General features: G+C 42.9%; 2 protein-coding genes across 2 annotated transcripts in view; both read left to right on the forward strand.

The window, feature by feature from the left end:
* The window catches only part of stmn4l (stathmin-like 4, like), a 111,369-nt gene that overhangs the window by 63,642 nt on the left and 19,904 nt on the right, over nucleotides 1-27,823 (forward strand). The window lies entirely within an intron of this gene.
* Nucleotides 15,271-27,700, forward strand: gpn1 (GPN-loop GTPase 1). The gene is made up of 14 exons (XM_072688939.1): nucleotides 15,271-15,464; nucleotides 16,239-16,332; nucleotides 17,843-17,882; nucleotides 19,180-19,246; nucleotides 19,342-19,379; nucleotides 19,474-19,552; nucleotides 20,042-20,136; nucleotides 20,745-20,790; nucleotides 21,052-21,198; nucleotides 22,124-22,206; nucleotides 22,725-22,764; nucleotides 24,306-24,396; nucleotides 24,681-24,785; nucleotides 26,186-27,700. The coding sequence occupies exons 1-14, from the start codon at nucleotides 15,294-15,296 to the stop codon at nucleotides 26,275-26,277; spliced, it is 1,188 nt and encodes a 395-aa protein (XP_072545040.1). The 5' UTR covers nucleotides 15,271-15,293; the 3' UTR covers nucleotides 26,278-27,700.

Raw genomic sequence — 27,823 nt, forward strand, 5'->3', positions numbered from 1 at the left:
AGAGATGGATCCAAAGCACATGACTAACAAAATGGCGAACACAACAAACCTGGGACTGGGAGGAGCTGGGAGCTGAGCTAGAGATAAAGGAATAAAAAGGGGGAAAACAAAGAGGGAACCTGAAAGAAACCCTACAGGCAGAGCCTGGGCTACAGGGGCATTAACGTAAACAGAGGCTAGCGTCGCGCTCTATTAACTAAAGAGGGGAGCTGGGGAACCAGCCGCTAGACCAAACAGCAAGGCCGACCTAACCTGAATAAGCAACGTGCTGCCGTGAACGAGGGTCGCCTCGCTTGAACGTGGATCGCCTGGAAACCTGGACAGGAGACGGGAGACCTACTACTGAACTTGAGTCGAGAACTAGGGCTGACCTGAACACGCCGGTAACGCGCGAGGAACCTCAGGACGTCGTAGAGATTCCAACTCCAAGAGTCAGTTCTCAGCAGAGAACCAAGGGGTTGAAGCTTCTTAAGTACTACCAGTCCCAGGTGCAACACATGAACAAGGCAATGAACACAACTGAACATGAATCGACACAAATGAACAGGAATGAATCAACAGAAACAAACAGGAAGTCCTTGTTTGGGTCTGTGGGCGGCGGCTCGGGATCGCCCCAGGGGAGGGCGCGATACCGAGTGTCTGACAATATACTTCTCTATACTTGTTTTCAGATACATTTTTGTACATTTTTGTAAAGTGTATTAAAACAACTACTACTACAGTAGTTCATGTGAAATGAAAACTATTTGTATTTGTTATGCATTACAAAGTATACCTAGAAGTATTAAGAAGCTGTGTATATATATAAAACACAGTATTATAAATATTAAGTTTAGTGTACTTGGCATGGCTCTGTTTTATCGACGGGCTGAAAGTGTTACAAACTTCTATTAACAGAGAACAGCCCCAGCAGTCTGTACAGACGTCCCTGTAGTTACTGAGTAATACACCTCAGTGTGTGATGAGGGTGCGGAAAGGGTTAAACCCTGTTAAAGTTAGACAATTTTAACTGAAACAATTACAATAAAAATTTCTTTCAGTGCACTGACCATTAGTGTGGCTGCAAATACTGTAGCATAATGACATCTACGCTCAGGTTCTACTATCTGTGGTGTACCCCAAGGCTCTATTTTGGGACCTGTTTTGTTCTCTTTATATCGACCTTCACTGGAAAAAACACCAAACTATGGACTCTTGTCTCACTGTGAGATGATACCCAGTAGTACTTTCCTCTGAACCCCAGGGATGACCAGTCATTTTTGACTGTGAAAGAGATCAGGTCATGGCTAGCAGAGGACGTCCTCTGGCTAAATGAGAACAGGCCTCATATGATTTTTTTATTTATTTATTTATTTTTTTTGGTCCTGGAGTATCCAGACTATTGGGGATAATCTGAGGCCTTTCATCTCTAATGTATCCAGCTGTGGTGTGTTTGGGTTTTGGTTATTTGTGGGTCATTCCATGTTCTTCATTTAAGAAACAAATAAACTCCATTGTAAAGAGCAGCTTTACAGCTCAGCCGTGTCCCTGCACTGAATCCTACTCTCACTTTAAGCATCTGGACTTCATTCCACACGTTTCTTTATTACATCACCTTTAAATTATTGCAGTTCCCTTATATGGGCGTCAGTCATTCTTCTCTATCCCGTCCAAAATGCCTTTAGAGCTTTTCTCCAGTTATGCTCCAGTTATAGCATCTCTGCATTGGCTCCCTGTCAGGTGTTAACATTTTACTATTCGTTTTCAAGACACTACCCGACAGTCTGATCTGGTCTGGCCTAGCATATCAGCAATATGGATAGTCCATATACCTCATGCAGCAGACCTCAGTCCCCTGGTAAATTATTGTCAGCTGTCCCGCGGTCTCCATTAAACATAAGCACGGCTGTGCGTTTCTTTAGGGAGCATTTCTGTTCGGTTTGGTTTGGTTTGTTTTCACACAGGGAAAAATCCAAACTCACCAAAATGCATTACAACAAACCACATGAGAACCAGGTTCTCTACATTGATTGGTCAGACCTGTCTGGGGCGGAGCAACACTGTAAATCCAGCAAGAAGGCCCTGTGTTTTGGACTAGTGCGGATTTCTGTGCAGTTCAACCTGGAGCAGCGGCAGAGCTGTATCTGCTCAGAGCTGTAGTCAGGTTAATGATCTGGACAGTGTAGCAGGTTAGCACCTGGCTACAGGAGCCGTTTAGCTCAACCTGGAGGAGGTCACCTGATAGGTGGGTCGGATCGAGGCTAGATCACTTCTACAAAAGGGTCTCAGAGCAGTTGTTTTGGGCCACATCTGAGTGTATTAATGTGTATGAGGCCAAGGTAAACATGGTTTTCTTTAATATAGTTTGTGGACAAAAGTATTGGGACATCTGCTCATTCATCGCTTCTTCTAAAATCCAGGGGATTAAAAAAAGAGCTGAAAACAAACCAGAGTGATTCAATCAGACTAAAACTAGGGTGTGAAATCACCCTAAATGTCTCTCGTATCTTTTTTTCTTTGCTCTATGATTGTAGCGACCTGGTGTCACACCTGAAACGCAACTAGGCCACTAAAAGGCCGCTTCGGCTAAAACCTGTACGTTTTTGTTGCTGTGCATCTCTGAGGTTTTTATCAATAGCTAGCGACCTCCAGAGAGTGGAGAGGGACGTGCAGGTAGGTGTTGCCTGGATACCGACTGCAGGATTTTTAGGTGGAGGGGTAAAACTGTTGATGACAGTGGAAAGTGTTTGTCAAGTCAACAACCTTTTTATTTTTTTTTCCCTTTTCTCAAATTAGCCAATGATCACCTGTCCTTCATTTACTTTGTAGTTGGACAGCTAGATAGCTAATATGCAGCTCGGTGCCGTAAGTGTGGTAAGTTCGGTACAGTCAAGTGGTCGTACGTGGGCAACATGCTAATGTCAACTCCGGTAGCTAGAGCTTGTTAACTACATTTCCCATAATGCAGCACTGTTGCTCTTTTTGGCATGAAGTTTTCGGAGCCACCTTTGTGAAGGTCGGGTGCATAGCAAGTTAAACGCAGCTTATGTTTCATCATGATGCAGCATTTTAGTAGCAGGGTTACACTTCAGGCCAGTTAGCTCTAACTCTAAATTTTATCCAGAGTATTTTTATTACATTTGACTTGTATTTTTTGATGAATTTGTCTGTGTGTGTGGTTTTTGATTGTGTTTTTGTTTCTGGTATTTTGTGTATTGTCCTGTTTTGTATGGTGGGTCTGTCTTTATGTTCTCTAGAACTAAACTGGACTCACAGGGTTCTCTTCTTCAGCTGAGAGGAACCATATCCCCCCTCCCTGACTGTGTTTACACCTCCTGGACTTCCTCCTGCACTCTGTTGCGTGTTTAGTATTTTTAAACCAAGGCCACGCTGGATGCTGGACGTTTGGAGTGATGAGGCAGAACTGCTGAGACTGACCCGTTTGTTCCCACAGTGCTGACCGCTGGGCTGGGCCGGGCAGGAAGTCTTATATATCAGCAGCTATTGTTCTGCGCAATCCTCTCAGCCTGCTATCCTTCCCTCCTTACTATACACACACACACACAGTGCAGAAGCGCTGCACACGTGGACTGTGAGTTGCGTGGAGGAAAGTGACCGTTCTGATTATGATGATTGAAGCCGGTCACTGGCAGCAGATGGACGTTTTACTCCTAAGAACAAGTGAAGGTTCTTCTCCCGGATAACCTCCGCAGTTCAGGTTCTCTACCGAGAGTTTAGACACGTACTGAGATGAGACCTGATCCCAACTTCAGTTCCATGTGTCCCTGCAATACATTGAGGAGATTTTTTTTATGACCTCCGGTGACCTTAAAGTATGACGAGAGATTACAAACATTTATTAAAAGTCTTTTAAATTTGAGTCGATTTTATGTTTCATATTTTTTATAATAACCAGTATATCAGTTTTAACATGGAAGAGAGTATAAAGTATGTAATCAGTACACAGGCATTGTGCTGTACTTAGTGGATGGACAGTGAGCTGAGCTCCTCCTCGGAGTGTCTGGTGTGTTCCAGCTTCACATGACTAAGGCCTGACGCAATGTGGTCTGGCAGCACGGTGAGAAAATCAGTGGCAGAGCGTCCAAAAACGTTATTTGTGTGTTTTTAAATCCTCCATCCTCAACAGCAGGGATATCTGAGACCCCCCAGAGAAACACACTGATCCCCCCGCCCCCCCAGCCCAACGCTTCACCTTAACCGCTCACTCAGCCCTGCTCTGCTGAACACGACTTTCTGAGCTCTGATGGAGAGTGGTTTTCTGTTCCAGGTGATATTTAATGCAGCAGCACGGTTCGAACACCCAAGATTATACAACACTGTCACCTTTCCTTCAAATCTGAGACAAATCTTATTGTAAACCCACAATCGTGAATCAAATGGAATCAGAACCTCAGTGTCATGAATCAAATGGAATCAGAACCTCAGCATCATGAATCAAATGGAATCAGAACCTCAGTGTCATGAATCAAATGGAATCAGAACCTCAGCATCATGAATCAAATGGAATCAGAACCTCAGCATCATGAATCAAATGGAATCAGAACCTCAGTGTCATGAATCAAATGGAATCAGAACATCAGCGTTGTGAATCAAATGGAATCAGAACCTCAGTGTCATGAATCAAATGGAATCAGAACCTCAGTGTCATGAATCAAATGGAATCAGAACCTCAGTGTCGTGAATCAAATGGAACCAAAACTCTGTATTGTAATTCAGATGGAATTATGAACCCCTTATTGTTAACCAAATGGAATCAGGAACTCCACATCATGAATCAAATGGAATCAGAACCTCAATGTCAGGAATCAAATGGACTTATATACCCACTATTGTAAATCAAATGGATTCATGAACCCACTATTGTAAATCAAATGGATTCATGAACCCACTATTGTGAATCAAATGGAATCAGGAACTCTGCGTCGTGAATCAAATGGAATCAGGAACTCAGTGTCATGAATCATGAACCCAGTTTGAACCAAATCATTAACTTACACCCAAAAATCTAAGTGTCATGAAGGAAATGGAATCATGAGTTTTATGAATTAACCCAAAATCATTCATTTAAATGAATCATGAAGCCAATATCTTCAATCAAATTGAATCATGAATCCAGTTTTGGATTGTGAACCCAGACTTGATTTTAAATGAATTGTGAACCCAGTATAGTTCATCAAATGGAATTGTGAACCCAAAATGTCATTATGTGTTTGATATGACAAAATAGTTTAACATAAAATAGTTTAATTAAGAATGTTTTACTTGTTTTAAGTTGTTATGTTTGTTTTAAGCATTACTTATTTAAATATCATTAAACATTTCCTCTTCATTAAATGATTTAAAACAAGCAAAAACGAGTTCACCATCAGAGATATTAGATATTCAGACCAGATTTAGGGTGAGTTCACTGAGGGTGCTAATTCTAAAACTGGTGGAGAGTAAGCTGTCATTACTTTTGAGCTTCAGTGTGAAAGTAAGCTGTAGAGGCATGTAATGGTTACGGTGGGCAGTTCAGGGAGGTCAGTGTTCGTATTGATCATCAGTCTGATCACAGATCTGAATGACTGGTCAGGGCGGAGGCGAGCTCCTCTAATGAATGGAGGTAATGTTTGCGCTGGACAGGGACTGTTGTGAGAACACACACTGCGCTGCTGGGAGGGTGATTGAGTGTACGGCAGTAAATGTGTCAGCTGTTTCAGACACGCAGGATGAGACCAGAATAAATGACGCTGCTCTGCCAGGGCAAGCCTCCGAGACCTACAGCGCGGCCTGGCTCGGCTGGGACATGTCCTCTCTCTGGGGATTTCAGAGGTTTCTAAATTGTGTAAGATATCCACGATTTCAGTGATTTAAGCTCCGCCTCCTCTCCACCACAATTGGTCTACATGTACTTGAATCTGCATCAATCATTGGTCAGACTGTTTCCCACCACAGTCGAATATCCACAGCCTAAATGCCTCAACACAAATGTAAATAAACACACCTCAGTGAAGCAGTCAGCTTTATATGGTGACTCTCTTTTTATTAGTGCTCGGTGCAGCGCAACAGAAAACACCACTGCTCCCATGCCAGTGATCTGCCACACCATGTGGGAGACTGGGGTTCGACTCCTGGCCTGGGTGACTATGCTGCACTACACCAGTAAGGGTCCTTGGGCTAAACTCTTAACACTACGTTCTCTACCTCATACGGGTAATCCTGTAAGCTGCTCTGGATAAGAGCATCAGCTAAACGCTGTGAATGTAAAAAGTTATTTTTTATTATTATTTTTACACTGAAATGATCACAATGTTATGGGATAGTAGGTAAAACCTTTGGTTTGAATTATTTTACTTCTGTCATACCTGCCCCTGTTTTGTGTTGCTATGTGCTCCCAAGCATGTCTTTCCTAGCCTCGCCTGTCCATTAGTGTTTCCACCAGTGTCTCCTTAGTAACCACGCCCCCTTGTTACTCACAGGTGTTCCTCACTATCCTTCCTATATGTACCCCTTTGTTTCAGCCTTCCTTTGTCTGGTCTTGTGCATGTGTCCGTGTCCATGTCCGGTTTGTGTGATTCTTGTATTGTTTATTTGATGAACTTAGTGCTTGTTTGGTTTCTGTTTGTTTTGTTTTAATTTCTTTTATTAAAAGATATCCTGCGTGTACATCTGCCTCCGTTTTCAACCTCTACAAACCATGACAACTTGTAAAGCTCATGGGTTCAAATGAAAGGAGATATTTACTCTTTATTAGTGTTGATAAACGAGTAAATGTAAAATATATATATATAATATAAAAATGGGGCTCTGTCGTATAATAAAAAGGGCTCACTTTTAGAGGCATTTAACTCACTCCCACCCTCTTACTCACACACACCCACAGAGCCACGGTTCATCAACGTAGGCCTACTGGGAGCCCCTCAGCACCCTATATCACCGCTGTATCTGCCAGTGCATCACTTCACATCTCTACACTTCAGTGCTCCCCCCTACGCGTGTTTAATCAGTGCTGTGTTTATTTACAGTCTTCCTGTTGGATGATGTAACGTTGATCAGTGGAGTGAATTTAAGAAACTTTATTTAATAAAGAGCTTTCTAATCTCCTCACGTTTTCAGGGAACCCCACAGAGAAGCTGGTTTCTCGTAAATCCGACACCTCACGCTTTACGGATGAATGCCTCTGTGCATCCAGAGGAAGGACAGTGTTTACTCTTCAGGACGTTCACCCAAGCCCAACACTCAGCATCGGCTAGCAGAGCATAAGGAAGCAATTAGGCTGGGCCTCTTGGTGCCCATTCAGAACCCCCAAGGTCAAACAGAGGGAGAGGCCACTGTTTTCAAAACAACAGCCAGAAGTGCAGAACTCAGCACAGGAACCCAGTGCTAAACTGTGACTGTCAGAACCAGGCCTTCAGCCCCCACTGCTGTGATGATGTTAGCTCTTCTACAGGATTCTGAATGTTTCTACAGGAGTCTGTGGAAACTGCTTCTAATGAATGCATTCAGCTACTTTACATCATACCCACTGCTGCACACTCACAGCTTGTCTAGTCCCTGTAGAGAAGTACTGCCAAGCAGATTAACATCATGATCCTATTGGCTACCATGCTGCCTAATGCCAGGCGTGGGCTAGAGGGGTATAATAAAGCCCCCCAGCATTGAGGAGCTGTGGAGCAGTGGAAGAACTGTGTTCTCTGGAATGATGGTGGAGGAGCTCCATCCAGTACTTTTGGGATGAGTTTGGGCCTTGGGGGTGATGAGGTGCGGTGGTGATCATCATCTAACATGACCCTGGCAACGCTCTTGTTGCTGAATGCAATCAAATCCTCACAGCAATGCTGCTACAGAATCTAGTAGAAGGTCTTCTTCTCTGGACAGTAGAGACAGTTACTCCAACAGAAGCAGGATCAGCTCTTTAATACCCTTAATTTCAGAAGAAACAGTGAATGAGCAGCTGTCCCAATACTTTTGTCCAAAAACTGTCACATCACCCACTGCGAGCATCTGTTTCGGGTCAGGTCAGGTCAGAATCAACAGCAGTACTGGGCTCTGAAGTCGCTCAGTGCAGTCCGGTCTTTAGTACTAAGTGATATTTCTGATGGAAGCTTTACTCTCAGGGTCGTTCTGGACGTCCGCCTGCGGTGACTCTGACTTTCATCATTGCTGGCAAAGCCTGAAGACCCTTCCCTTTAACACTGTGTGTGTGTGTGTGTTGGGTTCAGTGGTCAGACAGCGTGTTTTAGTGGTCACTGCCGGGGCGGAGTGTGAGCAGCGTTGTTGCCTCACCCATCTGACATAATCTCAGACTAATACACAGAGGGGCCATTTACCACAGTGATGATGCTGAGAGAGAGAGAGTGTGTGTGTGTGTGTGTAATGTTGATGATGATGTGTTTCAGATGTGATAAACTGAGTTTTTAACACCTCAGGAGAGAAAATAAAGGAATGATAGGGTGGATTGTTCATGTTTTTTTTTCCATCTCCTTCATTAACAATCTATATTTAATGGGTCTTCAAATTACACTATATGGACAAAAGTATTTGGACACCTACAGGAGCTTTTCTGACGTCCCACTCTAAACCCATAGGCTGTATTAATATGGAGCTGGTCCCCCTTTGCTCTAAGCTCTACCAGCAGCAGCAGGTCTGGAGCTCTGCTGCAGTTACTGAGTCAGTTGGAGGCTTTTCTGCACTCTGCTCTGAGCTCAGCACTCGGCCCTGACCCCGCTCTGTAACTTTACGTGGTCTGACAGACACTCGGTGGCTGAGCTGCTCTCTGTGAGCTGTTCCTCCTAAACTCTTCCACTGTTCAATAATAACACCACTCACAGCTGATGGAGGAAGATCTAGGAGGGAGGAGATTTCACCAGCTGACTTGTTGTAGTTGGTGCAGCGGTGTCTCCTATTACATACAGAACCACGCTGCAGTTCAGTGAGCTCTTCAGAACCTCCCGTTCTTTCACTGATGTGTGGAAGAAAGGCAGACTGCAGTACTAGAGGCTGGAGTTTATACACCTGTGGAAATGAGACTGAATCAGACCTGAATTCAGTGATAAAGAGGTGTGTCCCAATACTTCTGTCCATACAGTGTATTTAGACTTAGTTGTGACTCTGATCTTTTCTGAGCTGAGTCTTGATTTGAACTCACTCTTAGCACTGAGAAACCTCTAAACACACACACACACACACACACACACTGCACATCTGCCATGATAATTGGAGTGCATTCTTCCCTCCGTGACCTTGTCTGAACCAGTTGCACACCCGTCACTGCTCTGATGTATTTGCTTATTTCAGGCCTATCTGCCTATCTTTTCTTCCTCTGAAATTTCACTGCAGGGAGTCGGAGATACTTAAAGAGATACTACATGTCCAAATGTTTGTGGACACCCCTTCTAATAAATGCATTCAGCTACTTTAAGCTGCACCCATTGCTGACACAGATGTGCAAACACACAGCTTGTCTAGTCCCTGTAGAGAAGAAGTACTGCCAATAGAATAGGACTCTCTGCAGGAGCAGATCAACATCATGACCCTATTGGCTCCATGCTGCCTAATAATGCCAGGCGTGGGCTAGAGGGGTATAAAGCCCCCCAGCATTGAGGAGCTGTGGAGCAGTGGAAGAGCTGTGTTCTCTGGAATGATGGTGGAGGAGCTTCATCCAGTACTTTTGGAGAGGATGAGTTGTGGAGTTGGGGATGATGAGGTGGGGTGGTGATCATCATCATCCAACATTCTGACCTCACTAACACTCTTGTTGCTGAATGCAATCAAATCCTCACAGCAATGCTCCTCCAGAATCTAGTAGAAAGTCTTCTTCTCTGGACAGTAGAGACAGTTACTCCAACAGAAGCAGGACTCTTTTAGTACCCTTGATTCAGACGAAACAATTAACAAGCAGTTGTCCCAATAATTTTGTCCATTAACTATAAGAGAGATTTCCCAGAGGTTTCCAGTTCCAGAAAATCGTCGTATCCATTGTGTGTAAAGTGTTGCACATGTTCTGCAATAATACATTATGACCCAGATATGGTTTCCTACCGTACCTGTCCTCTGGGATGTTCTGGGTAATGATTTAAGTGGTTAATTGGATTCACGGGGTAAAAATGATGCCATACAGCTTCATCACATGTTCATGCAGGAAACAATGCAGCACAGTGTGATGGTCAGTGAGGAGCAGAGACCTCAGACTGACTCAGTAAAGTGATCCTCACAGTTTCCCTGCAGCCTCTCTCTCTCACACCTCAGTGTGTTTTCATATGATCACTGTTAACCCTGGAAAGACAGACGCCATGCCGGTTAAGCCTTTAGAACCTGCTGGATTAAAAGTGAAATAGCTTCTCAATCAGATCAGTGGAGAGCGTCAGTGGAGACCAGCATCTGTACCTCCTGTCCTTCATATCAGATTATCCGACAGTTAGTTCTGTCCACGCAAGGTTATTACATACACTGTATGACTCCGCTGGACGCTGGTGATTGTTCATTAAATCCAGCCCATAATGAAGTAACGTAAAGTCCTGAGATGAAGAAAACGAGAATGTCCTAAACTAAACTAAAAGAATGAAGACTAGAAGAAACAACAACAAACAAACAGAGAATGAAAAGAACTGTGAACAGCATGACAGAATGAGCTGAGGATGGAGCAGGAGAAGGAGAAAGAGCTGGAGAAGGAGCAGGGAAAGGAGCTGGAGAAGGTGCTGAGGATGGAGCAGGAGAAGGAGAAGGAGCTGGAGAAAGAGCAGGGAAAGGAGCTGGAGAAGGTGCTGAGGATGGAGCAGGAGAAGGAGAAGGAGCTGGAGAAGGAGCAGGGAAAGGAGCTGGAGAAGGTGCTGAGGATGGAGCTGAGGAAGGAGCTGGAGAAGGAGCTGGAGAAGGTGCTGAGGATGGAGCAGGAGAAGGAGAAGGAGCAGGGAAAGGAGCTGGAGAAGGTGCTGAGGATGGAGCTGAGGAAGGAGCTGGAGAAGGAGCTGGAGAAGGTGCTGAGGATGGAGCTGAGGAAGGAGCTGGAGAAGGAGCTGGAGAAGGTGCTGAGAATGGAGCTGAGGAAGGAGCTGGAGAAGGTGCTGAGGATGGAGCTGAGGAAGGAGCTGGAGAAGGAGCTGGAGAAGGTGCTGAGAATGGAGCTGGAGAATGAGCTGAGGATGGAGCTGGAGAAGGTGCTGAGGATGGAGCTGAGGAAGGAGCTGGAGAAGGAGCTGGAGAAGGTGCTGAGAATGGAGCTGAGGAAGGAGCTGGAGAAGGTGCTGAGAATGGAGCTGGAGAATGAGCTGAGGATGGAGCTGGAGAAGGTGCTGAGGATGGAGCTGTGGATGGAGCTGGGGAAGGTGCTGGAGAAGGTGCTGAGGATGGAGCTGGAAAAGGTGTTGAGGATGGAGCTGAGGAAGGAGCTGGAGAAGGTGCTGAGGATGGAGCTGGAGAATAAGCTGAGGATGGAGTTCATCCCTCAGGTCATTATTTTATTTATTGTCAGAACTGCTGTAGAACTCAGTCGTGTGTTCTGGTGAAACAACAGCCCGACTGTGAGGAAATACGGGACTCGTCTTCAGCTCGTTTCTGCTTCATCCCAGCCTGCTGTTAATCCACCTGAACCCTCCCTCTCCTTCTACTGCCTTAATGTAGAGCCTCCGCCCCCTACTGCACCTGTTAGTATCAACATTACTCACTATTGAATCATTTACAGGACATGCTGAACAATTTATAGTAGATACTAAATAATACATAGTGGATACTGAATAATTCATAGTGGATACTGAATAATTCATAGTAGATACTGAATAATTCATAGTGGATACTGAATTATTCATAGTGGATAATGAATCATTTATAGTAGATACTGAATAATTTATAGTAGATACTGAATAATTAATTGAAGACACTGAATAATTGCGGATACTGAATAATTCATACTGGATACTAAAGAATTCAGTTAAGTGTGGGGTGGCTACTTATGGTGCACTTTCAGTCATTTCTACAGGAAGCAGTAAAACAGACCCCCGTTCAGACCCCCGTTCACTCTTTTAAGTGATAATTCCTTCAAAAGCAGCTGTGATTTCACTCTCCCGCCGGAGCCTGCAAGGATTTATATCAGGGCCTTTACACAGCGACAGGAAACCCCAGCGTCTTTTCAGAGCAGATCTGCTCCTCATCTTTCTGATTGGAAACACACAGCCGGTGGTAAACGATGCATGAGGTAATGCATGTTTCTCAGTTTCAGAGGCGGAGAACCTCCGAAAAGCTCTGAGGCCTGTAGGTCTCAAAAGTGCAACATTACTCAGTATTTAGATTTGAGAATACACTCACTGGCCACTTTATCAGAAACACCTACCTTGTGCTTCCACCCACTGGCCACTTTACTAGAAACACCTCTCTTGTGTGTCCACTCACTGGCCAGTTTATTAGAAACACTTGAGAGAGACAATCCAAAAGTATCTGGACAAGAGCAGTCCTATGGTCAGAAACCGGCCCCTGATGAAGGGCTTGGGGAAGGCTAACACACACTGTGCATCAAGCCTGCTCTGTGAACTGTACACCAGCAAGGGAGGGGTTTCTGATAAAGTGGCCGGGGGTGTGCAGCTGATAACAGGGGTAATTTAAAATGTGTAATAATAATCTTTTTTTTTTCTCCATTGTGGGCTCATCCTTTTCCTTCTTATCTGCATTAGCCGGATCATGGACGGTGGCCCTTATCCAGATGTCCTCCCTCCACAACACACATCAATCTGACGAATGATCCTGCAGATGCAGAGGTTCTATTCATGGAAACAGATACAAATGAGTGCTAGATAGTAAAAGGCCGTACTGTTGGCACTAGATACGTTTGCTTTTTCTATTCTTTTAGCTAATTAGCATGGTGCTAACATGGGCTAATATATGGACAAAAATCAGGTTTCAAGATGCAGCCACTCTACTAAACCTCTGAGCTTCTGCTGGTAGCTGGGTTCAGATGGTCTAAGCTGATGATCAGGGTGGCTGATGAGACGGTCATACCTGGTAAACCAGCTAAATCAGCGTAACCCCTGGTCAGTATAGCCTTAGCCGATGTTGTCATTTGAGTTTGATGGATTAGCTGGTCTTCCAGGACCATGAGCAAGCTGGTACTGGTTGACTAGTCTAGTCTGGTCTAGCTGATCATACTGGTTGACCATCTGAATCAGATCGTTTAAACTATCAAACTTAAGTGTCCTATGCTGGTCAACCAATGCAATCAAATCCTCACAGCAATGCTCCTCCTCCAGGATCGTCTCTGGACAGTAGAGACAGTTACTCCAACCGAAGCAGGATCAGCTCTTTTAAGAATTTTAATTGATTTCAGAAGAAACAGTGAATGAGCAGATGTCCCAATACTTTTGTCCACTAAAGAAGCAAGCGTCTGACGCCAAACATGATGAACTGCAGCAGGAAAGAGACAGAGCTGAATCCGGCCTGTGGTCTGAAGATGTGAGCGAGGTGTGGCTCAGGGAAAACACTCATGAATCTCTCGGCGTCCGTCAGGGTGAGGAGCTGCTACGGAAGCAGCTGGAACCTGCTGAGGAAAGTCCATCACTCACTGCTCATTTACCAGAATATGTGGACTGTTCTAAACACTGGAATTACCCTGGCTCCCCCTTCCTCCTCACTTCCTCTCTGATAGCGCTGACGGCTTGCTGTAAAAGCTCATCCGCTTCTGTGAAAGTGTTGAATCTGAGTGATTATTCAGGGTACGTCTGATTCCTGTGTCTGAGTCTGGTCTGATCAGCACTGACCGCTTCACTCATCTGTAAATATTCCAGATCGGGGCTGGAGAGCAGGTCCAGGGCCTCTTCCTCGCTGCTACCCGGCAGCAGTGTCTTACACAGACCTGTACCTCACTCCGTCCCCCAGTGTTTCAGTGGCCTTTTCAACGAGACACAAAGCAGGGCAGCCAGTCAGAAAAGAGCTCATTTACATATGGCATATATCTTAATGGCACAATGCAAATGGTGAAAAAACATACCTTTCACTCCCCAGCCTCACTGGCCACTTTATTAGAAACCCCAGATTAGACAGATCCCTTGTTTTTGTGATGTCCAAAAAACAAACAAACAAACAAACAAAAATATCCCATTTACATAAATCTGCTGATTGGGCTACAGTGGCAAATCAGAACAGGACTCATTTACATGTGCCATCTCCTCCCTTGCTGGACACTATTAGAAACCCCTAGTGAGTCCATTCTATCCATAAATGGAGTTCAAAGTGTTTTCTAGGAATTCATTGTTTTTGTGATGAGGTGTTTTAGTAATATCGGCCTTTTTGGGCTACAGCAGGGCAGCCAATCAGAACAGAGGTCATTTACATATGTCAGTTTTAAAGGCCTAATATTTGGTGCAATTTTATTTCAAGCACAATTTAATTGTTATTATTTTTATTTTATTTTATTTTTATTAGGAATTCCTAGTGAATCCATACAGTCCATACATTAAGTATACATATGTACTTACATATACACTTACATATATCTGCTTTTTTTGGTCTGCAGCAGGGCAGCCAATCAGAACATAGCTCATTTACATGTGTCAGTTTTAAAGGCCTAATAAGTTGGTGCAATTTTATTTAAAGATATTTTTTATTTAATTGTTATTATTTTTATTTTATTTTATTTTTATTAGAAATTCCTAGTGAATCCAAACAGTCCATACATTAAGTATACATATGTACTTACACTTATATATCTCATATATCATATATCTGCTTTTTTTGGTCAGAACAGAGCTTATTTAAATGTATAGAACAGTCTTAATACATTAAAGTAGAAAAAAGAAAAAACATTGTAAAATTGATATAAATGTAACACAAGGTGGAGCTCAGGGAGGGGAAAAATCAATAATAATAAAATATTATTAACTATAATGTATTTCTTGTTTAGTGCATTTTTTTATGTTTGTTTACATTTCATTAGAAATCCTTACTGTGTACTTACAACATATACACTTACATATACTGCCTTTTTGGCGTGCAGCAGGATAGCCAATCAGAACAGAACTCATTTACATGTCAGTCATATATACATATATACGTTAATATATAACATTAACTCCCTTTCTTGGCCATTATGGACCACTAGGGAGTCCATAAAGTCTACAAATTGAGTTTTCAGGACGAATACACTTATACATGTCTGCCTTTTTGGTGTGTAGCAGGATCGCCAATCAGAACATAGCTCATTTACATATGACTGGCCGCAGTCAGAAGTGGTGGTTTGTCGCCATCTGGCGGATAAAAGCAGCATCGACTCGGGGACGGTCTTGTCACGTGTTCTCAGCGGCGCTGCGTTTGCGGTAGTGTTTCTATCCAGCATGGCTGCTGCGGCTGCAGTTGGGGAAGGAGCGGCGGGAGAAAACAGCGAGGATAGACCCGAAGGTGGAGAAAATGTGTTCAGTACGACCAGGGAGAGGAAGATGGAGGAGAAGCCCGTGTGTTTAATCGTGCTGGGGATGGCTGGGTCCGGGAAAACCACGTTTGTACAGGTGCAGATACACGAGGTGGAATTCTTCCGTTCCACCTTAAATGGTGCAGCAGTTACATTCGGGCGCCTCAGGCGCCCGAATGTAACTGCTGCACCATTTAAGGTGGAACGGACAGTTAGGAAAAATAAGGCAAATTTAGCGGCAAAAATAGACAGTATAGCTTGACTAAGTTCAAAATATACATTTAAGATATACATTTACTACTAATAAATCATAAAATAATAATAAATCACGTCCAAAAGTATCTAAATACCTACTATCCAGCGTTAAACAAACATAAACACGTTAGTAAATTATATAAACTTATAATTAAACTGTATTAGTTTAGTGTTTATAATAAATATATATTTTTAAGCATGCAAATTAATTTCACTATGCTCAGTTTTAGTCAAACTAGTGAACAAGTGTTTTTTGTCTTGTTTATCAATTTTGTTTACCTGGTTGTTGTACCTGAAAAAGCCTTAAAAGCTTCATTAAAATGCCTTTTCATCAGACACACATTTAATAGGCTTAATTTCATTGGGGAATTCATTATTAATTATTGATTTATATTATTGATTAATAATTATTAACAAGCAGGATCCTTGCTCAAGGGCCAACAGTGGCCGATCTGGGTGTCGAACCCACAACCCTGTCATCAATAGCCCCATAATATCTGCCCCTTTAGTCAGATATTAAATTACGCTTAATAAATGCTAGAGCAGCAGAGATGAGTCTAAATGAGTGTTGTTTTTTTGCTTCATTAACCCTCTTCTTCAATTTCTGCTCTTTCAGCGTCTGACTGCCTTTCTCCACTCCAAGACCTCTCCTCCATACGTTATTAACCTCGACCCTGCGGTCCATGAAGTCCCGTTTCCAGCTAATATCGGTATGTTAACCTGCTTTACTCTACCCCCCGTCTCTCAGCAGTGAGAGGGTTCTACAGTAGAGGCTCCAGATCTCCTCAGAACAGGTAAAGCAGCTGAACATGAATCCAGTAAAAAGGAGAAACAAGAGCTTCTCATTCTGAAGAAAGAAAGTAGTGAGATCTTGTCGGTGAGCTAGTCTGAAGAACAGAGCTCGGTTCCTCCAGGGTTCTCCTGGACGCCCCCCAGTCCAGCCAGCACAGCCTGGAGGATGTGTTCACCTCCATCAGCAGCAGCAGCAGCAGCAGCAGCAGCTCACCTGATTTACCATCATTAAGCCCTGATTTACCACCAAACCAGGTGTTGATCTGAGGAGAACTCTAAATAACACTAGACTCCATGAGAGAGGAGAACTTTGGAGATGTTCTAATGATGAACACAGTGATGGAGAACCACCACCACTTTCTGTAGGAGTGTTATTATTATTAGTGTTTATTCTAATATTAGTATATAAACACTTGCTGTCCAGATCAGCAGCTTTAAAAATCACATTCTATATATATATATGACAAACGCTCTAGTAAAGTTCTCAGTATAGTGTTTTTTCCACTTTGCTTCACTAAATCTAGGCAAACAGGACTCACACAGAGTCTGCTGGGAAGAGCACGATCACACGTACATTAAATCATCTCCAGCTCCAGTTAAAAACATGACGCAGCTCTGATTGATCTGCTTGATCTGATTGATCAGCGTAGCTCCAGTTAGGTACACTACACAGTGACGCCACTCAGCAGTTTCAGACACTGCGTAAGGGTTTTAATTGGAGCTGGGTTTCTGCGCTGTGCAGAAGCGTTAACAGCAGGCGGACTAATCGGAGCTCTGTCGTGACGCTCCTGCAGCTCAAACACACGAGCGTCACGGTGCAGCAGGACAGCTTGCCTCTCTTTAGCAGAGCTCTAAATGGAAAGTTCTCAAACAGCTCAGAGAGACCTCCAGATGATCAGATCTCAAGGTCCTGATCTGTAGATTATGGGAATGTCGGTGAAGCTCGCAGTGCAGAATTTAGCCACGCATTATTTTTGATTAGAGGAATCACCTCAAACACTACATTTTATTACCAGTAACTAAAACACTTTTTTAAAGTCATGTTAATGTTATGAATTGTAATTAATTAGAAAGTTGATGAAAACGTAGCTGTAGAGGTGGTTGGTGTGGCGCAACAGATAACAACACTAGTTGCCACTGAGCTACCTCACCATGTGGGAGACTGGGGTTCGATTCCTGGTGTGGGTGACTGTGCTGCTCTACACCAATAAGAGTCCTTTGGCAAGACTCCTAACACTACACTGACCTCCTCTGTAATACGAGTTACCTTGTAAGTCGCTCTGAATAAGAGCGTCAGCTAAATGCTGTAAATGTAAATGTAGAGGAATCCAGCTGCTCGGTTATGCTGTGGTTTAGTGGGTCGGCTGAAGGTAAATTGAGTTATTTAGAAGATTTAAACATTAATACTGGTTTGTGTTTGATCTGCAGACATCAGAGACACCGTCAACTACAAAGAAGTGATGAAACAGTATCCTTTACATCTGCTCTGATATGGACTGCCTGTGCTGGAGCTGATCTGGTGCTGTGGTGGAGGCTGAGAAATATGGCAAAAATATGAGCTTAATAATTCCACCAGTTCATTTCACTCAGTTCATCACCCTCAGCGGCCCGTCCCCTCAGCGGCCGGTTCAAGCAGTTAAAGAAACTATGGCTCTTATTTCAGTTTGCAGCAAAGCAAAAAGATTCAGCTAGTAGATTAATGAGATGATCCCATATCTAAATGATTAGTATTAGGGCTGCACCGATACCACGTATTCCTTTCCAGCTCTGACTGGAATACAGGATGGATGGCTGTAAATCCTGATATTTATAGAGTTCCACTTTTTATGGGTTGTACTTTTTTATAATTTATCCCAAATAAGATCTAATAAGCTTTAAAGAACAGAGTTTACTGGTTGAGGTTCTGCACATTTGAGCTGAAATAATAAAAATGGTCACAAAGCAGAAACTCGGGCAGGTATTAGAGCTGAATCTGCCTCAGCTTCACTAAACTGCTTCTAATCAGGGTTTAAATTCACATTTCAGAGCAGAGAAAAAACACCAGTGTAGAAACAGAATATGCAGTGATTTCACTTTCAGCTTCACGAATTCAGTGCTTCCTTTAAACAAGCTGCTGAAACTCAACTATTAGTTTCAGAACCAAACAAAGGTTCTGATTATTAAAGGTAAAGGTGCACGTATTTGTCACTGTACAGTGAAATGTGTCCTCCGCATTTAATACATCTGGTAGTGAACACACACTCACACACACACATGTGTTAGGGGCAGTGAGTACACACACACACCCAGAGCGGTGGGCAGCCAACTCCAGCGCCTGGGGAGCAGAGAGGGTAAAGGGCCTTGCTCAAGGGCTACTACTACTAATAAAAATAATAATTCTTAACTGTTTATGACTGGATTTTATCTGTTTTTTAAAACATTTGGTTTTATTAAAGTTTGCAAACATAATTGTGTGTAATCTGTGTAAGTGCCTGTATCAGCGCTGATACTGTATTTGTGTCCGTGAAAAACTAATTATAATGCTCTGGTGCTTCTCTAATTAATGGTGTTTTAATATCTTTATTAAAGACCAGTTATGTCCAGAGCTCAGCCTTGACCTAACATTCCTTCTGAAACATTTCAAATGAAACAATATATACATTATATTCAAGAATTATGAATTTAATATCAGATATAAAAACCAATCGCCCACCAGTAGCGTTACTAACCAGTAAGGTTTAGTGAAGCATTATATTTCAGTGTTTTGCTCTTTGACTCTGACACAGATATGGATTAGGGCCGAATGGAGGAATCGTCACGTCTCTGAACTTGTTTGCGACTCGGTTTGATCAGGTAATCCTGAACCGTCCACTGGGTGTCACTGTTTCCCGGTTGTTTGGGTTGTATCTCGGTGTGTAACAGTGTTTCCTCCTGCTTTGCTCCATCAGGTCATGAAGTTTATTGAGAAAAAGCAGCATAATCATCAGTAAGTGTTCGACAGGTGTAGATTCAGCAACTTTCCTCCCTGCTGATGTGACATTATGTCTTCAGTACTTTATCACGCCATTTTACCTTTGCAGGTACGTTTTGATTGACACTCCTGGTCAGATTGAAGTGTTCACCTGGTCAGCATCTGGAACCATCATTACAGAGGCACTTGTATGTATCTGTCTGATCCACACATGCACTGTCTGAATATTAGGATCAGTGGTGGTTAGAGGGCTGGGTTATTGATCACAGGGTTGTGGGGTTGATACCCAAGTTTGCTGATCTGCCACTGCTCTGGGCTGAGTGGGTGGGGCTAACCAAATGTGTTTCTATAGCAATTCTTGATATTGGCAAAAAAAGTAGAAAATTTAAATTTGACATTTTCATCAATCCTTTTTTATTAATAACTTTTCCATTCTTGAATTAATTGAATTTTTGTATACATCATTGTGTGTGAAAATACATTTATGATGGTAATAAATCCTCAATTTTGAAAGAGTGCAAGATGTTTCCAAACTTTTGATGAGTAGTGTAGATGCTGCATACATACATCATATGTAGAATAATTAAATTTTGTAATAATTATATAATTAAGTAATATGTGTGTCTGTGTGTGTGTGTGTGTGTGTGTGTGTGTGTGTGTGTGTGTGTATTTTTCAGGCGTCCTCTTTTCCCTGTGTGGTGATGTATGTGATGGACACGTCCCGCAGTGTGAATCCGGTCACCTTCATGTCCAACATGCTCTACGCCTGCAGGTCAGTCTGTACTACACTGCGTCGTCTACTCCTACATCTTCATTCCAGCAGCTTACAGACCGGTCAGGGGGTGCTGAAGTTTACATGTGACTGACATGGTGACGTAACGCAGTGCTTGCATTAATTGATTTATGTATACATTTCTGGGCCCATGTTCTGCATTTGTATTCTTTTACTCTTTCCCCTGATCTCCTCCTTCTGTGTTTGTGCAGCTTTAGGTTACAAAAATGGTCAGAATAAATTTTTCATTGATCATTTTCCGACCTCTCATAATCACTTAAAACAGGCTGATATGAAAAATACAGACTTTCTGATACATATATTGTGCAGTGGTGTCCCGTCACCGCCGCTGCTTCAGAATGATATGAAATATCACTGAAATGACGGGTACAGCCAGCTTACAGTGGAGGAAAAATGCCATGTGTATAAATAGTTTGCAGAGCTTGTTTTACAGTCTGATTTATGTGATATTACCTGATTTTCCTCACCTTCACTTTACATGTAACTTATCATGTAAAAACAGAGAAAATAAGTAACGTGAGTTTGTGGGGCTTTTGGGCTTCAGTAGTAACGTGTTGAACACTGATATCTGTTCTTTTTCACTGCAGCATCCTTTACAAAACCAAGCTGCCCTTCATCGTCGTCATGAACAAGGTAGTTAAGCATCATCAGTCATCATGAGTAGATTATGAACGTAATTATAAATATTCAGTGTTTGTTTAAGGAAGCATGAAATCTGAGCACCTATTATAGGCCTGTTTCTCTAACCAGCTGATCCAGGTGGGTTTAGTCCCAATTTATCATCTGCAGATCCACACAATAACAGTACTGACCATCAGCATCAGGTTGAGTCCTACAGTCCTCCAGTGTTGATACTCCTTCTCTTCTCTCCTCTCCCCGTCTCTGAACTCTCAGACGGATATAATAGACCACAGTTTTGCGGTGGAGTGGATGCAGGACTTTGAGGCATTTCAGGACGCTTTGAATCAGGAGACGTCGTACGTCAGCAACCTCACGCGGTCCATGAGCCTGGTGCTGGACGAGTTCTACACAAACCTGCGGGTAAAATTCACAACCTTTACACTGTCCCACACACTTCTACATTCCACAAAGGGTGGGAACCATCTCTCGAAAGGAAGGGGTGGTCCCTTTGTCGCACCATCATGTAGTATCAGGTATATCATGCTGTATAGGAGTGTATTAAAGCAACATTCTGTTGTAGCTCAAATGATCAGCTTCAGGATCAGCGTCTCCGTCATACCCACTCCGGGCCGGACCGCTGCTGCTGCTACTGCACTATGGAGGTTTGGTGGTGGAGCTGCAGGATGAGAACCTCTCTCCAGAACTGCTGTGTAACGCTGCAGAACCCATAGAGTCATATTAGTGTAAAATCCTGTAGTGTTACTCTACCACCTCAGTCCACATGCTGCTCTACCTTCAGATCAAGCTTCTGCAGCTCTCACACTGTCCAGAAATGCAGGTGTACAGCTGCAATTTGTATTTACTATAGTGTAGTAAAAGTGAATTGCCCAACTGTAGGGGGAGCTCAGGAGCAAAAATACCAATTCTCTAATAATAGTGGTTTAAAATATTATAATTTTGCTATTCAGAAATTGGAGTTCTCTGCTATTCGGCTATCGTTTGGAGAGTGCTTTTAGCCTGTGGGAAGCAGTGTATGGACTCTCTGATGTATTACATGCAAACAACATGCACAAACACAGCTGAAGCTACACAGTGTGTCCAAATGTTTGAGGACACCTCTTCTAATGCATGCTACTTTAAGTGTCCCACATTTCTGAGACAGATGTGCAAATGCACACTCATAGTTTGTCTAGTCCCTGTAGAGAAGTACTTTCTTTTTACATTTTAATAGTAACGTTATTTACTATTAATAGTAATAATAAGTGTCCCTATACTTTTGTCCAAAAAGTGTGCATAGATAATGCAGTTCTGTGCTCATAAAAAAAGTGTGTGTGTGTTTTTGTAGGTCGTCGGGGTGTCCGCTGTAACAGGTTCTGGACTGGACGAGCTGTTTGTTAAGGTGGCTGAAGCTGCTAAAGAATACGAAACGTATGTATTGCATTTACTCAGACGTACAGAGGCCTTTTCACACCGCAGACTTCTAAATAGCTGTACTCAGGCTGGTGCAAATGTTTGTGCACCCCTGGTTAAGCTCTATCCTCTATAGAAACTCACATCTGTAGTCTAATACACCCTCACTGTTCATTTACTCAGTTTAACAGTCTGTAATTGCACACCTGGACAGTGATGCTAGGAAGGTGTTTCTTATAAAATGGCCAGTGAATGGAGCTATGAAAATAATGGGTTAAATTAAATAAAGAAATTGGAATGATGTGTGAAAATGTGCAGAAAATGTACTTATTTAAGTTTCCTGCAGAGTGTTTGTTTGACCAGGGCGACATGTCGTTTGACCAGGGCCCGGCACACACCTCTGCATAAGCCTGTATATAGCTTCTTATGTGCAGCAGGAGAGCGTCTGAATGAAGTGTAGTGAAGTGAAGATTGTGAAGTGTGGTTTGCGTGGGCTGGGTTTGAAGATCGTCTTATTTCTTTTTTCTGATCTGTAGAGAATATCGGCCTGAATATGAGCGGCTGCATAAAGAGCTGGTGAGTAATGCGCTGGTGGGCTGCTGGCAAGAACGTCCATCACGGCCTGTCTCTCTCAGAGGAGGCCAGTAATGAATGATTTCAGTAATGAATGGTTGTTAATAGGCCTGCAGCTTTTATTCTGATTATTTATCATAGTAGTTTAACCTGATGACCAGCCGACTGTCCACTAACTAACAAACTGTTCCTATATCAGGCAGTTAAACGAGAGAAGCCATGTCACCTCTGTCCTTCCTGTAGTAAATCACAGTTAGGAGTGCACACATCATTCATTTCTATAGTCAGTTCCAGTTTATATCCCATGATGGCAGTGGTTTTCGACCTGGTTCTCCGGGATCCTGAGCTGGCCCACATGTTTCTTATATCCTAAAGTGCTGGGATTTGGCTTGGATCAAAAAAATCTGCAGTGTCTGGGTCTGTAAGGACTTTAAGGGTTCGAGAACAGCTGCTTTATAACCATACTGGTCGAGAGCTGATTATAAATTTTTACCTTTTTAGCTTTATTTTCTTCTTTACCAAACACTTAAACCCCACACTGTGTGGATGATAATAATTATTATTATTATTATTATTATTATTATTATTATTGATGATATGCAACAAAAATGGCAACCCACGTCCGCCTGCATGAAATAAATTTGCTAAATGTATTTTTGGAGCAGGATTCCATAGCACAGTTATAGAGCGCCCCCTACGCTTCCTGTAGTGTATTACAGTCTGTCAGAATGAGCGTGTGGATCATATAGAGCATTATAGAGCGCCCCCTACGCTTCCTGTAGTGTATTACAGTCTGTCAGAATGAGCGTGTGGATCATATGAACATTGTAGAGCGCCCCCTACGCTTCCTGTAGTGTATTACAGTCTGTCAGAGTGAGCGTGTGGATCATATAAACATTATAGAGCATTATAGAGCGCCCCCTACGCTTCCTGTAGTGTATTACAGTCTGTCAGAGTGAGCGTGTGGATCATATAAACATTATAGAGCATTATAGAGCGCCCCCTACGCTTCCTGTAGTGTATTACAGTCTGTCAGAATGAGCGTGTGGATCATATGAGCATTATAGAGCGCCCCCTACGCTTCCTGTAGTGTATTACAGTCTGTCAGAGTGAGCGTGTGGATCATATAAACATTATAGAGCATTATAGAGCACCCCCTACGCTTCCTGTAGTGTATTACAGTCTGTCAGAGTGAGCGTGTGGATCATATGAGCATTATAGAGCATTATAGAGCGCCCCCTACGCTTCCTGTAGTGTATTACAGTCTGTCAGAATGAGCGTGTGGATCATATGAGCATTATAGAGCATTATAGAGCGCCCCCTACGCTTCCTGTAGTGTATTACAGTCTGTCAGAATGAGCGTGTGGATCATATGATCATTATAGAGCATTATAGAGCGCCCCCTACGCTTCCTGTAGTGTATTACAGTCTGTCAGAATGAGCATGTGAAGAGATTTCACATGGGTTGCCATTGAGAATTTCATCACTGTGGGACTAATAAAGGTTTATCTTATCTTAGATTTAATGTTCTGTTCTGCTCCCAGGCTGAAGCGCAAACTAAGAAACAGCAGGAACAGCTGGAGCGTCTCCGTAAAGACATGGGTGAAGTTTCCATGGAAACAGCTGTGGAGCCAGGTACAGTGATACAGGGAGACGGACGAATTCGACTCATTACTGCAGCATAAATGATCTGAACATGAAGAGTCCTGCTCTGTTAATAGACTCCCTCAACTCTCTGTACCTTAATTAAAGCCAGTCCAGAGAATTACTCTCAGTTTAAGAGAAAATAATGAATTGAGAGCGTCTGAATGAGTAATGTTAATGAACAGGACTAGGACGAGATACTAACAAGCTTGATCACTTTGATGAAAACAGTTCTTTTTAACATCTGGGTTTTTATTTGTTGTCTTTCTGTTCAGAAGCATCAGGCATCAGTGGTCCCAGTGATCTGATCTTCACCCGAGGGAACCCCGAAGAGGACGAGGAGGAAATGGACAGTGATACTGATGACATTGATCACAAAGGTAGCAGTCAGTATTGATTAGCAGCCATTTTGGGCCTGTTTAAAATATTCGTTAAATAAATGAGTTGTAACAATACACAAAGTTCATGAGAAATAAACCCAGTAAAGTTATATATCGTAAAAGTGAGACTGGGCTTCACGCCGGCCTGCTACCACTCCTGTGATCACTGCAGCCCTGTTGGGCACGGAGTTGGTGGGAGGCAATATGGCACCAGCTGCAGGCGGATGAGGCAGGCTGGTGCAGCCGCAGGCTCTTGGAGGTGGTGGTGGAACCCACTGCTGAAAGAACGAATAGTCTGACAAGTCACATTCTGAAGCACTGAAAGCTGAACTGCGCGTGAATGAAAATGTTTTCGTGTGGGTGGATTTATTTATTTATTTATTTATTTATTTATTAACATCCCACGCCAATTTCTGCAAGCCTTCTGCATTTCATGGACAATTAAATCTTTCAATCTTTCAATGTTCCACAAATGAGTTCACATAGAACGCTATCTCTATAATGAGAGACTGTAGCTCCGCCTCCTCAGTGTATATCACAGTACCTACATTTAGAGCGTTAATATTCACGCTAATGAGAGGCTGTAGCTCCGCCTCCTCAGTGTATATCACAATACCTACATTTAGAGCATTATTAATATTCACCCTAATGAGAGACTGTAGCTCCGCCTCCTCAGTGTATATCACAATACCTACATTTAGAGCGTTATTAATATTCACCCTAATGAGAGACTGTAGCTCCGCCTCCTCAGTGTATATCACAATACCTACATTTAGAGCGTTATTAATATTCACCCTAATGAGAGACTGTAGCTCCTCCTCCTCAGTGTATATCACAATACCTACATTTAGAGCCTTATTAATATTCACCCTAATGAGAGACTGTAGCTCCTCCTCCTCAGTGTATATCACAATACCTACATTTAGAGCGTTATTAATATTCACCCTAATGAGACTGTAGCTCCTCCTCCTCAGTGTAGATCACAATACCTACATTAAGAGCGTTATTAATATTCACCCTAACGAGAGACTTTAGCTCCGCCTCCTCAGTGTATATCACAATACCTACATTTAGAGCATTATTAATTATTATTCACCCTAATGAGAGACTTTAGCTCCGCCTCCTCAGTGTATATCACAATACCTACATTTAGAGCGTTATTAATATTCACCCTAATGAGAGACTGTAGCTCCGCCTCCTCAGTGTAGATCACAATAACATGGGTCAGCGTTAGAGATCTATTAGGGATGCTAATGCTGTTAATTGAAGAAAAATAACTGGTCACCGAGCAACAGATACTCAGATGACCTCAGTCAAACTGGTGACTACTAGTTTCCATTCTTTAGCAACGTTAGCCTGTTTGACCCCTTTTAACGCTCACTGTTTCTTCTCCCCCACAGTTACGGAGGAGAGTAAAGAGGTCACAGCGTTTGGGAACTTCCTGAAGGAGAGGAAAGAGGTGGTGCAGGTGCGAAACAGGAAGACGCAGTGACGACTGCGGGACATGTGGGTCAGAAAGCTACACCTCTGACCTTCGCTTTGAACTCTGAGCTTTCTGGGGCTGAGGGGCTCCAGTGTTAGTCTGCTGGAGTCTGTTTGGCTTTGGATGGCAGATCTGGAGCGCCGTCAGAACAAATAGCCAGCCAGCCGACGCAGCTTCAGACGCAGGATGACGACCGCTGATCAGAGCAGGGGTTTTGGAGAATTTGAGGATTTCTGTTTTGTTGCAGAAGGAAGCATAAGAAAAGCTCCCGGCTCTGTCCCGGCGCTGCATGATGCTCAGAGCTTTATGAAGCAGCACATGAGGAGATTCTTCAGGATTTATTTTGCCTAAGTTTAGTTTTTCCTCATATACATGTTTATACAGTATTCCAGACTCAGGCTGATGCTATATTTGGGCTAACGGGGAATCACCATTGAGTTTTTTGTTGTTGTTTTATTATTATTATTATTATTATTATTATTAGTTTTGTGATCCTGGTAGTTTTGAGTGCAGACTCTCCAGCAGAAACAGAAGCAATATCCCTACTTTTGTCTTGGCTTAAAGAGGTATTCCACTTTTCCACAATTTTCCAAATTCTGACCTCATCCAGAGTCGAGTTCGGTGTGAATCTGAGCTTCACTGTAGAGAAACTGACCCACTCTGATCTCTCTACAGTGGAGGTGAATAGAAGCAGGCGTCTATTGCCATGACTACAACAACACAGATACAGCCCATAATTTATCTCCTATCCAAACCTTATCTCAACTAATGCAGTTCTCTTTAGGGACTACTTTCTGTAGCTGCACTACACCCTGCAGCATGTATCCCTCCACCATTTTAATGATCTGGTTCTAAAAGCAGGTTCTAGAGCCGAACTCTTCTCAGAACTCTGGTAGAACCGTGTCTCAGGCATCAGGCAGCGTCTTCATCACCATTAGGTGAAGAACTTTCTGTGAGGAGCTTTTATTATTAGAGCTTCAGACGGCTGCTTCCCTTCACCTCCACTGTAGAACCACAGCTCTGACTGGGGGAGCTTATCTAGAACCTCCACTGTAGAACACCAGCTCTGACTGGGGGAGCTTATCTAGAACCTCCACTGTAGAACACCAGCTCTGACTGGGGGAGCTTATCTAGAACAGAGTGCTTTACACCAAACCCCCCACTCTGAAAAAGTCTTCACATATTAACTGATTAATTTGGAATGAAGGATTGGGTGGAGTTCCTCTTTGAGGCATGGAGAACTGAAAACCCTTCTTTATAATAATTCTTTATGTTGTTTCTGTAGATTATTGTATTTATCAAGTTTGTGTTCTCTGTGTTTTGCATCTGTCTTCTGACTGCATCACTTGCAAGTTTCAATTTTATCCAGACTCTGAGGACATTGCAGTTTTGACTCTTCTGTGAAAAAAATAAATATTTTTTTTATACATGAGCAGACTCCCAGACTCCTCTGCATCTACAGCCTTCTGTCTGAAAGCCTCAGACGGCCGCTCTTGTCCAGATATTATTGGGCTGGTCATCATTTTCAGCACAGCAATATTCAAATGTTTGTGGA

This window comes from Salminus brasiliensis, chromosome 10 (assembly GCF_030463535.1).
Source record: "Salminus brasiliensis chromosome 10, fSalBra1.hap2, whole genome shotgun sequence".
NCBI lineage: Eukaryota > Metazoa > Chordata > Actinopteri > Characiformes > Bryconidae > Salminus > Salminus brasiliensis.

Excerpts from the sequence above, each read along its gene's own strand:
- gpn1 (XM_072688939.1), top strand. The coding sequence starts at position 15,294 with ATGGCTGCTGCGGCTGCAGTTGGGGAAGGAGCGGCGGGAGAAAACAGC. Across the intron at positions 19,553-20,041 it reads CCATCATTACAGAGGCACTT|GCGTCCTCTTTTCCCTGTGT; the intron begins GTATGTATCTGT and ends TGTATTTTTCAG. Across the intron at positions 22,765-24,305 it reads AGCGGCTGCATAAAGAGCTG|GCTGAAGCGCAAACTAAGAA; the intron begins GTGAGTAATGCG and ends TTCTGCTCCCAG.